We start from the raw sequence: 12,427 nt of genomic DNA, 5'->3' as shown, positions 1-12,427 counted from the left end.
TTGGATATAAAGTACTGTCTCCTCTCCTAGTACTGTTTTACTAGTTTTGGTTGGATACAAGTACTGTTTCCTCTCCTAGTACTGTTTTACTAGTTTTGGTTGGATATAAAGTACTGTTTCTTCTCCTAGTAGTGTTGTACTAGTTTTGGTTGGATATATAGTACCGTCTCTTCTCCTAATAGTTTTACTAGTTTTTGGTTGGATATACAGTACTGTCTTCTCAGCTATATATCTATGTCTTGCTGGAGTCATAAATATTGAATACATTTCACACATTGGTGGAAGTAGTTTTGATGCAGAGAACAAAGGTGACATGCTGTATGTATTATTAAGTTGCATTTACTACACAAAACACACATTCACATCCAAGTTAGTTGAGAACTTAACATGAGAAGTACACAGTAACATTCTAATAAGTGAAGTGTTGGGGAACACAGCAGAAAAAGACAAAGCTGAGAAATGAGATTATTATTTTTTTATCTCTGGAAAAGAAACTGAGGACACTTGCAAATGTCAAGCTTATATACACTGTAAAATGTTTACTGATATTTTTTTGAATGACAAACAATACAAAACAATTAAACAAAAATCAAATTGGATAATGTTGAGAAAATATGGATCACTGCCTAGATGAAAAAAAAAATGAAGAGAGAAAAGCTCTTCACTCTAATGTCATGGTTTTGCTGGACAATTACAAGGCTAAAAACATATACAGCTCAACAAAGTCTCAACTGTTTGCCGTCCTGGCTCTGCAATGATGGAACATTGACATCAGGACAGCAGAAAGTCTACACATCTTCTGTGGCAAGTATAAGTGAAACCACAACATGTCGATCGCTGCCTGGTGGCTGGCTGCAGTTTAGGTCATAAATTCAAAAATCAAAATTAGCAAACTAAAAAACAATAAAGGTCCTTCTCTCACCTTTTTTGTAATAATGTTCCAACAAATGCCACCTTGCAATTAATTCAGTATACATTAAATGCAACATTTAATTTGCAATCTGGGCATGGTCTGTCACCCTGTAAAAAAATTTTTTTTATAAAATAAGTTGTTTTTTTTATGATAAAGTCACATTTCATTGCTCACCATGTTTTAATAGTGCACAACTTTAGTTGGAAATGTAATAATCCACCAAGTTAAAAAAATCCAATGGTACATCACCAGGGGGATTTTTTTTTTTTTATTCCAGAGCCACATTATAAGTCTATCTTTAGTCAGAATCATCACTATGCTCTTCCGCTTCTTTCATTTCCAAAAATCTAGTCATCTGTTCAAGTCGCATGGAGCCTCGATAGATCCACTCCTTTTGTTGATTATCCTGAGAGTGACAAAAACAACTGCATTATACCGCAGACATATTAATAAAAATAACAACAACAATAAAAATAATAGTTTCCACAACAGCAGTATTTAATGATACTGACCTGAAAAACGACCTGAATCAAGCTGCTGTCAACCAACTCCACTTCACACCTCTGGTGGGCTCCATTTATTTCAACATTAATGCTCTGTCCAACCCTGTACTGGGTCAAATGTGGGTACGGCCAGTCCTTCAGGTATTGGGTCATGAAAGACTTGTGAGGGCAGTCTGGAATGTCATCTAAAACATTTTCCACTGTCAAAAAAAAGAGAAAAAAAAAAGTCTGTCACTCGTTAAGGCCCTGACCCACCATGGAGACTGTGGCCTCCCTTGTCCAATTTTTGCAGTGTGTACCACACTGCTAGCAATGACTTTCATCTGCCTTTCTTTGGGGTCATGGTTAGGTGTCAGTGTGAGGATATCGGATTGTAAAACTGTAGTGAGGAAAGACCACACAGAAGGCTATTTTCACTTTTCATCTTGGTCTCATCTGATCAATCCAATATACACTGGGATGTCAAAATTGGCCAAAAGTGATTGAATGTTCCTTTTTAAGAAAACATAGGGTTCTAACTCCTAACCCTGCACACTATGTCCAAAATATGGCAAATGCACAAGATCCACTACTTGTGTAGGTGCATTTATTTTAACATAAACATGTCTTCATACCTACACAATACAAAATAAACATTAATATACAAATCTCCTATACAGTGACATTTGATGTAAAGTCTTTGCGGTGTGTTCAAGTGTAAATTTTTTGCCAAGACAAACAGCAACATCTGGCCCACAATGCCATGATACATTTAGCTGTTAGTTTTTTATCTTGAATTTCTCGTTGTTTCCTTTCCACAAAAGAAGAAAAGTCAAAACAAAAAAATTGGTTGTGGTTAAACAGCTCAAAAAGGTTGTACAAAAACAAATAATAGTTCAATCTTCCGAAAGACCAGTCCAAATTTAAAGCTTGATAGAGTTTAATGTCGCACATATTGCACTATTGCCTGTAAGAATAAAGCAGTTGAGAATGTAGTTTTTTGTATACCAACTGCTAAATGATGCTACTATGACAATTAGTACGCAGGACAGTAACATTATGTATAATATAATATAGGGCTATAACTATATGGAAAATAAAACCGAAATCTCAACACTCAACTCCACAAACCTGTGTGAGCGGAGCGAGACGGCAGAATCGCAACACACCTCTTCCAACTCCCAGGGTTATCCTTCCCTCCAGATCCAGTGCTACCACATCTTTAAATTACTATTAGTCCTTTTGGTGCCTTATTCCTGTTTTGTCTGATAAATTTAGCCAAGCGTAAAAACGATTAAAAGCAAAAGGGGGGCACCGCTAACGAAGGGGTAGCTAACGTTACAAGGGGCCACTGTTCTGACTCGGGTGCCTGGGTCTGTTTCCCAACAGTTCAGTAAACTGCCGTCAGCATCCTTAGCACCGGAGTTGAGTGCTGACCGGGATGGTTGCCAGCTGGCTGGGGGCTCACTGTAGATTTGCCCCCCCCCCAACCCAGAAAATCAAGCTTTGTATTGAATTGTCTGTCAAAAATCGTGAACCAAAGCCTGGGTTTGGTGTATCATTACAGCCCTAATATAAAAATATAATTTGAAAGTTACTAATAGTAATTTACAGGACAGTTGGCTTTGGCTGTGTCAAAAAATGTGTGAGTGTGAAAAGAGACAAACTCACGTGGTTTGCAGACCAGGCGAAATAAAGGTAATCCAACATAGACCGGCGTGTGATCATCCATAAAAACCAGGAACCTGGAAAATTAAAATATGTTTACAACAAATCAAACCTTTACTGAAGCATTTTTTTCTGTAAGATGTATCAGTTTCTTCAACATCCAGTGGTTCATTGATGTGTGTTTACAACACACACCTTAAGCGGTTCTTTCTGCTGGGGAGCTCTGCCAAAACACCAGGCCGGAACCGGAACTTGTTATCTGGACACCTGACCACAACACGAGCACCGACATACAGCTGCTCCAGCTTCGGTGTGGTTTCAAAGGCAATGTGATGGCCAGACACCAGGCTCCGTCCTTTTTCATCATAACTAACTTTGTACTTCAGACGTCCATCTTCTGCAAATAAAAATATAAGTGAAATAACCAATGTCTCCTTTTTTTTTTTTGCTTCATTGTGCTGCAAAATAAAAAGTGAAAAACACTGTTCTCTTTGAACATACACTGTTGAATCTGCATGTGAGGAATATGTAGCAGCTACATTGTGTACAAAAACCTGTCAATTATATTTTTGATTCATCAATTATCATATAGTAGCCTACATAAAATTGTTTAAACGCATTTTCCCAGATCACAATGTCACGCCAAGAGTCAAAAAACATATTCAAATTTAAAAACTATAACAACAGAAAAGCAGCAAATCCTCACACTTTAGAAACTGGAACCAGCAAGTGCTTGACATTTGTGCTTTCTTTGTCTTCGAACAATTAATCAATTATCAAAATAGAACAACCCTTTTCTGTCAATCAATTAACTGACTTATTATTTCAGCCCTGATAATTATATATCAGAGATCTTGAAAAGCTAAGTTCCTTTGTAGAAAGTACAACCAATACGTTACTTATTCCCAACATTTGCAATAGTAGTTCTAGTAAATCTGGCTTCCTTAAAATCTAGGTGCTTGGTGCATACTGAGCACAAGGTAAAATGTCCTGCTTAAAAAATAAAGTGTCTTACCCTTTGTTACTATATCCACTATTTTTGCTCGTTGCCATCTCATAGACCTCTTCCTGGCCAGGACTATCATGTCCACTTTGACCTCTTCTTCTGGCAAGTTTGGACGATTCTTTCTGGTTTCAGTGGAGCAATGGGCAAAAGCCGCAGATATAAATACTGGGGCTGTTTCTGGCACTGTGAAAAAACACAAAATGTGTATATTAAAATGGCTTGGGTAATTGTAAAAAAAAAAAGAAGAAATAAAGACTAGTCATGGGAATTTTCCGGGAATAAAATATGATCTGAAGAAGTCACGTTTATAAATGATCATAGTGTGAGGGGGCAATCGTTTTGGTATTTTTCTCTGTAAGTGATGTGGTGTTAGTGTTGGCATTACCATTGTTGTTGTTGTTTCTACTTCTCACTGAGCCAGTCACGGCGTGTTTTCCAGTTTTCTTTTTATTGTTTGAGAGTGAGAAATCCGAATCACTCGAATCATCGTCTGGTTCCCACTGCATATCAGAATCAGAGCTGCTGAGGGAGTCATCTTCACTGTAAAACTGCTGAGGTGTTGGTGGTCGCAGAGCGCTGATCTTATAATCAGGGAGTCGGGTCAAGACCACCACTGCTTTTTTTATTCCACACAGAGAGTCAGAACCATCCTCCCTTTGTGTCTCCTTGCTGGGTGTTACATTTGTGGAGGGCACAGACTCACATGGGGAATCTGACATATTTTCTGCAGAGAAAAAAAAACATTGGTGAAATTGTGGCTCGCAACAAACAAAACCACAGCAGAGAGAATTGTGTTCTAGAGCTGCAATGACCAATCAATGAAAATAATAGTTGATTAATGCCAATTATTTTGATAATGGATTAGCATTTAAGATGCCAAATATTTGCTGGTTCCAGCTTGTCAAATATGTGGATTTGGAGCTTGTTTGTATCATATGGTTTTGGACTTATTCCACAAAGAAGGTCATGTTTTCAGTGAGGTTTGTCTGTCATTTGTCCGTCTGTCTGTCAGCCGAATTATGGGAAAATTACTAACTTTATTTTCATGAGACTTGGTGGGTTCAGTAGGTGTTGACACAACATTGTTTTCTGTGGCAATACTGTATCCATTTCCAGATATATAAACTGCACACAGGAATTTAACTTTTTGGTACTTTCAATTACAAATCAATTTTCAGTCAATTGAAGTGAGAAGAACAAACACATAATTGTATCCTATTAGATAAAACAGATGTTAATAAAGTAGGAAACTTTATGGGGACAGTTGGAAAAAAGTCAATAAATTGCAACTTATCAAAATAGGTTTAAAATCTCAATAATAGAAACCAATTTAAAAAAATACAAATAATATAAGTATTGAAATAATATCATATTGTGATGCCTCTGGTGATTCCCACCCCCAGTGTTTAGTATTAACTAAAGAAGAACCCAATAAATTGTGAAGCAGATCCAAATAGCAAGGCAGATAGTAATTAATTTTCACTTTGATTAACATTACAAAATAGGGCATTTGTGCAGCATTGATGTGAAGTGTGCATAATCAACAAAAAATATTTCCCGACTAGTCCCGAAACATTGTGAGATAGGGCATGCCTTGACTGAAATGCACTTTCCGAGGATCCTTATAGTTACTTATAATTTAAGGACATAAATTTGCTATATAGCCTTTTTGAACAATAAGGCTGACCTTATTAAATAAACTACAATTATTTATTTTTCAAATAACACAATTATATACTTACCATCATCATCTCTTTCATCATCAGTTTCGGTCTTTGTATTGTTTGTTACCCTCTCCCCAGACTTCTGGAACTCTGGCACTCTTGTCTCCATCTTGTCCACCTCCATAACCACTGCAACACACACGTGATTTAAATTAAGGGTTTGAACTCCACCAGATACCTCATATCGTTTGAGTACCAGGTCTAAAGACACAAAATGCACATAGATCTTGAACATTTTACATTGTCTGCCATTATTTCTTTTTAGCTACTATGTGGAATTATCTGCTTAGTTGTTGTTGCTGTCATACCTCCTGTCATCAGTACCTATACATAACAGTAGTTAACGTTTTATGTACAGTATGTGCAATAATCTGTGCAGTGTGAATAGTGTCCTCGACCTTTCAGTCTGTTTACTTCTTACATGTTGGAGGTGCCTAACAAAAGAAGGGTCCAATCGTCATGATAAGGATGCTGACACATTTTGACTAGCTATGTTTAGAGGCGTTCAGTGCACACTGTGGCATAAGAGGACTAGCGTTAACGTACAAGAGCTTTGTTGTGTTTTGACTTTTACATTTTGACGTTTTTTAACGGTCAGCAATAACGTTAACGCTAGCTCATTTGTAACAGATACAATTTAACTTAAGAAATTCCACCAAATGCCGCAGGGTTAACGTAATTCATAAAGGTTAGCCGTGTTATAACGTTAGTTTAGCTAGCTATGGCTAACAGTTTCACGTTATGGTTGATAACGTTTACGCTACAGCTAGCGTAAGAATAAAAGCTTAGCGTAAATAACGTTAGCTACTTATACCAAAAACTTAACAATAATGTTACCTGTTGTTGTGTCTTGACTATCTGTTTCAAATGGACAGACGTTTGGTCAAACTACAATGCAAGTAATTATATTGTGCGTCGTTGCGATTAAAGCTGAAGTTTTGCAGTAACGTTCCAGACCGGAAGCTAGCAATCAGACTAGTACCGATCATGGAAGTGCTAGCTAGCTAGCCCTGATAGCTAACTTACCGATAGCCACTGAAATGTGAACTAACAAAGGTTTGAGAAGCTCACAGCTAAACCGTCGTTTTGATTTTACGTCACGACTGCATGGAAATTATGCTAAATGACCTGCACACTGATTCTGCTTGCTAATTAATTATATTAAACAAAATTAGCACAACCGCGCCGGCTCCCACCATTTTAGACGTCTGTTATTGTTGTGTTTTCTTCTTCCTACCGTTGTTGCCTCTTCCCTCTTCTTGATGCTTTAATAGCAGTCGACAAACACTGACATGGCGCATTACCGCCACCAACTGGTTTGTTTTCTTCCATGGTTTTGATTGGATGGATGGATCGGGATTTAAACAAAGTGTAACTTTCAAATTGTTAGTGGACACTCAAAAGTATATCTCACAAACTCAGAGGTTATATGGAATGTAAGTAGTTTATTGTACAACAACAAAAATAAAAAAAGTCATTTGTTAATTGTTTTTTTCCATGAGCAAGACAGCAACTGCCGTCCCAATATTTTCTAACGGGAATGGATCCGTAAGATTTGCAGGAGGATGTCTCAAAGAAGCATATGTTTTAGTTGCTGCTGCATTACCATCTTATTCAATGGACACATTATGAGAGGCCACATTATGAGCCCACGGAGGAATGACTATTGTCTACATATCGGCCGATTGACAAATGAAGCATCCCACTTGGAGATGATTTAACCTTGTGAGGATGACAGACTTAAATCTGTGTCGAGAGAAGGAACTAGAGCTCTGGAAAACAGTGTCCACAGACAGATATCCCAATGTTAAACAGGCTGCACTCAAGTTAATGTCAACGTTTGCAGCAACTTTTGTGGATCAGTGTTTTCTACACTGAAACAGGTAAGTCAAAACATCGTTCTGTGAAAGAGTTGCTTCGAGTGGCCACAGCTGAGTACAAGCCAGACCTAAAAAAAAGGCTTGTGGACAACAAAGACTGTCAAGTTTCCCAAATAGTCGGTCTAGGTAAGAAAGAAACCTATAAAACAGTTCTGCTTTGTATTATGACATTAGATCTGTAAGCCGCTGTTGTGGCGTGTGTTGTGTTGTGTGGCTCGCTATGGTTCGTTTTTTGGCTCTTTATGCTGGACTGGATATAGCCACCCCTGGCCTACCATGTAGTTCTATAGGCTAGCTACATGGTTTAGTGGTCTTTATTTTTTCATATAGGCTACAGTATAGTCTAGATATGGAAAATTGGAGACCTATAATAAGATAAATATGATTGCTACTAGGAGTGACTAATAGTAACAGAATCAGATCACTGGACATGAGCAAATAAACATGATTAAGAACATTGTTTTACACAACGAGACATCTTGGGCCTCTGGGAGTGTGCTCAGTAGTAGGCTAGTAGGCACAAACACTTCCATGAAAATGTAAGTATGACTCCTTTTTTCTCCAAAAGTTGCCTGACTCCTGCCATGTATACTTCATATCCATTCAAAAGCTGCATGGTCTAAATATATGTCTTATAGGCTATAGTAATGCAGCAATGAGTGTTTATCTTACTTTTCTAGAATCCTGTTACTGACTGATTACACCCTCCTCTCCCTCTCAGGTGATCTGCTCTTCCTGGTAGGTGGAGGTAGAGATGGAGCCGTAAGGATCCACTACAGTCTGGGCACAGCGCACAACCGTCACCAGCAGGAAGAAACAAAGGACGAAGAGGAAGAAGAGAGCGAAGCCCAGGTCCAGGTCTACCTCAAACTGTGGCGCAGGGTGAGAAGCCTGGTCCATGTGGGCTGATGATGACTGATTTTCCTTTCTTCTTCGTGTCCTTGCCAGCTCAGCACCACCACTCTTGGAGAAGGACGGATGTGTACACATGTGTTCTTGAGGTGATGGTGATGACTTGATGCCGCAAACACAAATCAGAAAGACAGACAGAGATTAAAGAGGTCACAGCCAGGTTAAAGCATCCTGTTGGTTAAGATGCATACCATGTAACTTCAACGTCCCTGGTTGGATTGTGCTCAGGGTCTCTGTTGCATTTCATACTGTAGGCTACATTTTCCCAGGGCTGTAATTATTTAATTTCTCAATTAAATTATGAATCGTTTGGTCTGTAAAATCATCATCACAATATCCTGGAAAGCCAAGATATTGTCTTCGAATTGCTTGTTTTGTGCAATCAACACATAAAACAGTAGAAAAGCTCAACATTCTAGAAGCTGGAACCAGAGAATGTTTGATATTTGTGATTATCAAAATAAATGCTGACTAACATTTTGTGGATTTACCATTAGGTTAATTAACCAATCTTTACAGCTCTACTACGTTTATATTGGACAGCCCATATTGTTCTGGAATATGTCAGTGTTCATTTTTCTGCCTGGTTGTTGTTGTTTAGAGAAACACAGCAAAGCTTTTCAGGTTTCAACAAAATAGATTAAAGACGAAATTAATCATAAGAACTTTATGGGAAGAAACAGTTATTGGTTATATTGTTTAAACATGTTCAGCCTTACAAAAGTTGAAAGCAGCACATGATTTGAAAAAGAACCATATTAGCAAATAACTTAAGAAACAAATTAACAAATTTTTTTAAATATATGATTTCAAACTCACCCTTTTTTATTGTCATCAGGTATGTGTTGCTGCAGTTTTTCCACCAGCCATCCAAACCTTTCAAAAGCTTTTCATAGTATTTCTGTTCGAACTCCCTCTGAGGTTCTTTATTACTCGAGTTACATAAGACAGTCATCAGTTACTGAAGTCTTAACTGTCCTCGTGATCATCCCAGGAAAAATGAGCAGCTCACAAATTAGCTTCCTGCAGACACACATGCATACTCATTCATGCAATTGCACCTTGCGACCTCCCCCTGGCGTGTAAAGCCTTTATTAATACTTAAGCAGGAATTGAATAACGGTCTACACAGTTCACAAGTGAATCAAACACCCCACAGCTTTTGTTCTCCTGTCACAAGGACCTCGATCGCTGTCACCAATTAGACTTCACACCACTATAACTCAAGCACCTTAGGCGACACTGAGCTTATTATTTACATAAGGCTGAAAAGGCAACAGAGGAAGGAGATATGTGAATGAAAAGGCAAAGATTTGAAGAGGAGGAAGACTGGACACAGAAGGGGGGCGTGTTAAGGAAAGCCCAAGGGTTGGAGCAGTAGAAATAGGAGATGCCAATCAATTAAACTGCAGAGCCAGATGCGAGAGCGGGATGGAAATTGACCCTGCAGCTTTAAAATGGAGATTGTTACAGTGAGGCTGCCAGGGACAAGAACAGTGTGGAGACTGAAGTGCAGGGCATCGAGGTAAAGTGATCCTACTCCAAATGCAATTAGCCAAAAAGGACTTTCAGGCTGCAGCCAAAAATACTGTGGGGGAAAGTGGCAAAGTAAAGAGGAAGAAACAATAACTGGTGTCTTTTTTTAGGGTGTCTGGAAAAATAAGTTAATAAACTCTCTCAAACTTTCAGGCTGGATGAAGACCAACTATTTCACGCCGAGATGATTCTAAAAACATTCAAGACATTTTGGCAACAGATTGCCTCCCAGAAGTGTGCCAGCCAGGTGATGCTCAGTGTCACCACTACACTGTGCCATCTAACATTGTAATAGCTGCATGGTATCCTCAGGTCTTTTCAACATTGGTGGAACCAATGACTGATGTGGTGCTCATGCCAGGCCGCATGTGCTCTACTTCCACAGTGACTGAATATCTCCCATATGGGTGTCAATTTTGAGAGGGACATTTATCAACTCCTGAATTACAGGCAAAGTCATTTTGGTTGCTTAGTCCCAAGAAATTAAGCAAAAAGTAAGTAATCAAGAAGGAAACATTTTTAACTGCAAGCAAAAATACATCAAGCAGAGTTCCATTATGATTTCAACTTATTTAGGTTTGAAGCATTACAGTTATCAATTAGTTAATTGACATATAAGAATTTAAGTAATTTGCAACATTCTGCTTCCAGCTTAAACCATGGAAGCTTTTTCACTATTTTCTGACATTTTAAAGGCTTAACTATTTTTTGAAGTGAAAACCAATCACCAGATGCTGCCCTCAAGGATTTTAAATTGTTGATAAAGATTCCATTTCCTTTGTTTAAGAAATTAACACACATATATATATATATATATATATATATATATATATAAATTAACAAATTTGACACTTTCAAAGCTGAACTGAAGACTTTTTTATTCAGAAAGGCATTTTTGTGCTGATTGTTTTTATTATTATTACTCTCCTGTGTAGCACTTAGAGATTCCTTGGAATGAAAAGTGCGTTATAAATAAAATTTATTATTATTATTATTATTAAGAGGATACAATTAAGTCATCTTTGTTACTTATTTCCTTAGTTAATCAATTGGTTACTCATCCCTTTGCATTTATTAGTTTGGTGTGAACATTATTTCAGATTGTAATTAAAATAAGCAAACGGTAAAAGACAGAATACCAGTGAAGAGTTATTCAAAATTATCTTTATCATCATCGTTATGATTTTACATCTCAGCAACACACAATGCAGAATAAAACCCTTTTCTGCAGAAGCAAAGCTCAATAAAAAAGAGCTGCAGGTGATTGGTTGTTGTGAGCTGAGGCACGAAGGTTAGAGGCCCAGAGCGTTGCAGTGCATGGAGTGTGGGGCACAAAGAGGGCAAAATGAAAGACAAAAGGGACAGGAATAACTTTTTTTCTCAATTGACAACACTTGAAATGATAAAGGCACTTGCAGATTACAAAGTAGTACAAAATGTAAACCATACCATGGTGTTTCACTTTTACATCTGTTCATAAGATTTCATCAAACCTACTTTTCTTTCTATTTTTGTACAAAATAAATCAAAACACTGACAACGAGAACAATCTCGGGCAGATAATGAAAATAAACATGAAATGAAATTGAACTCTAAACAAAAAATAAATCAGGTTTGAATTGAAATCAAACATTATTACTAAGATGATTTACAAGATATTTAGTCAATGGGGATCTACCAAGGAAACCATAAAAGGACATCTTTGGATGAATGGGAAAAACAACACTATGGAAATGCTATTGACTCTTTCAGCCCATAAAGAATTAATAAACAGTTACTGATTGGTTTGGGTTCAACTCTAACAGATTGCTCCCAAATTTAGATCGTTAACTGGACTCAAAACAAATACAATTTAAAGCAAAAGAAAATCTAAAAGAAAAATAACTAAAAAGCATAAACAAAACATTAAAATGATGTGCATTCTGCTTCCCAAAAAGGCAAAGCATTTAAAACAAACTTCCACACAAGGCACATTTCAACAAGTGGCAGATGTAGCACTTTCTCGCACTTTTTTCCAGACTGTTAAAAACAACATTTACCTCCAATTCTTTTTGTTTTAAACATACTTGGAACAAATTGATTTTAGAAAAACCAAAGTGACAAACTGGCTGAAATAACTAACTAGCACAAATTCATTATTAACTGACACTTCAGTAAATAAGACTTAAATCAGGTTATGGTCCATAGAAAGACATCTTTCACCTTAGTGCTCCTCACCATGTCACCGACTTCGGTGTGGTTATTTGGAGGTACAAATCAGTCAAGTTTAAAGGCTGGTATACTTGAAAGAGTTTTAACTGACTGTG

At 37.4% G+C, this 12,427-nt stretch overlaps 2 protein-coding genes across 2 annotated transcripts; both read right to left on the bottom strand.

Annotated features, from left to right (window-relative positions):
- Window positions 1-456: 456 nt before the first annotated feature.
- On the bottom strand, window positions 457-7,109 carry LOC117957307 (histone-lysine N-methyltransferase SETDB1-B-like). Its single transcript, XM_034892958.1, has 8 exons — window positions 7,031-7,109; window positions 5,812-5,922; window positions 4,455-4,793; window positions 4,079-4,252; window positions 3,259-3,460; window positions 3,067-3,140; window positions 1,426-1,616; window positions 457-1,319 (listed from the first exon to the last, which is right to left on the bottom strand). Exons 1-8 carry the CDS (start codon window positions 7,092-7,094, stop codon window positions 1,212-1,214), a joined length of 1,263 nt encoding a protein of 420 aa, XP_034748849.1. The 5' UTR covers window positions 7,095-7,109; the 3' UTR covers window positions 457-1,211.
- A 255-nt stretch (window positions 7,110-7,364) lies between these two features.
- Window positions 7,365-8,992, bottom strand: LOC117957310 (cortexin domain-containing 1-like). The gene has a single exon (XM_034892964.1). It carries the CDS (start codon window positions 8,661-8,663, stop codon window positions 8,391-8,393), a length of 273 nt encoding a protein of 90 aa, XP_034748855.1. The 5' UTR covers window positions 8,664-8,992; the 3' UTR covers window positions 7,365-8,390.
- Between the last annotated feature and the right edge of the window lie 3,435 nt (window positions 8,993-12,427).

The sequence above is a fragment of the Etheostoma cragini genome, chromosome 14, assembly GCF_013103735.1.
Source record: "Etheostoma cragini isolate CJK2018 chromosome 14, CSU_Ecrag_1.0, whole genome shotgun sequence".
NCBI classification, from domain to species: Eukaryota; Metazoa; Chordata; class Actinopteri; order Perciformes; family Percidae; genus Etheostoma; species Etheostoma cragini.
This window is presented reverse-complemented; position numbering and strand designations above follow the sequence as displayed.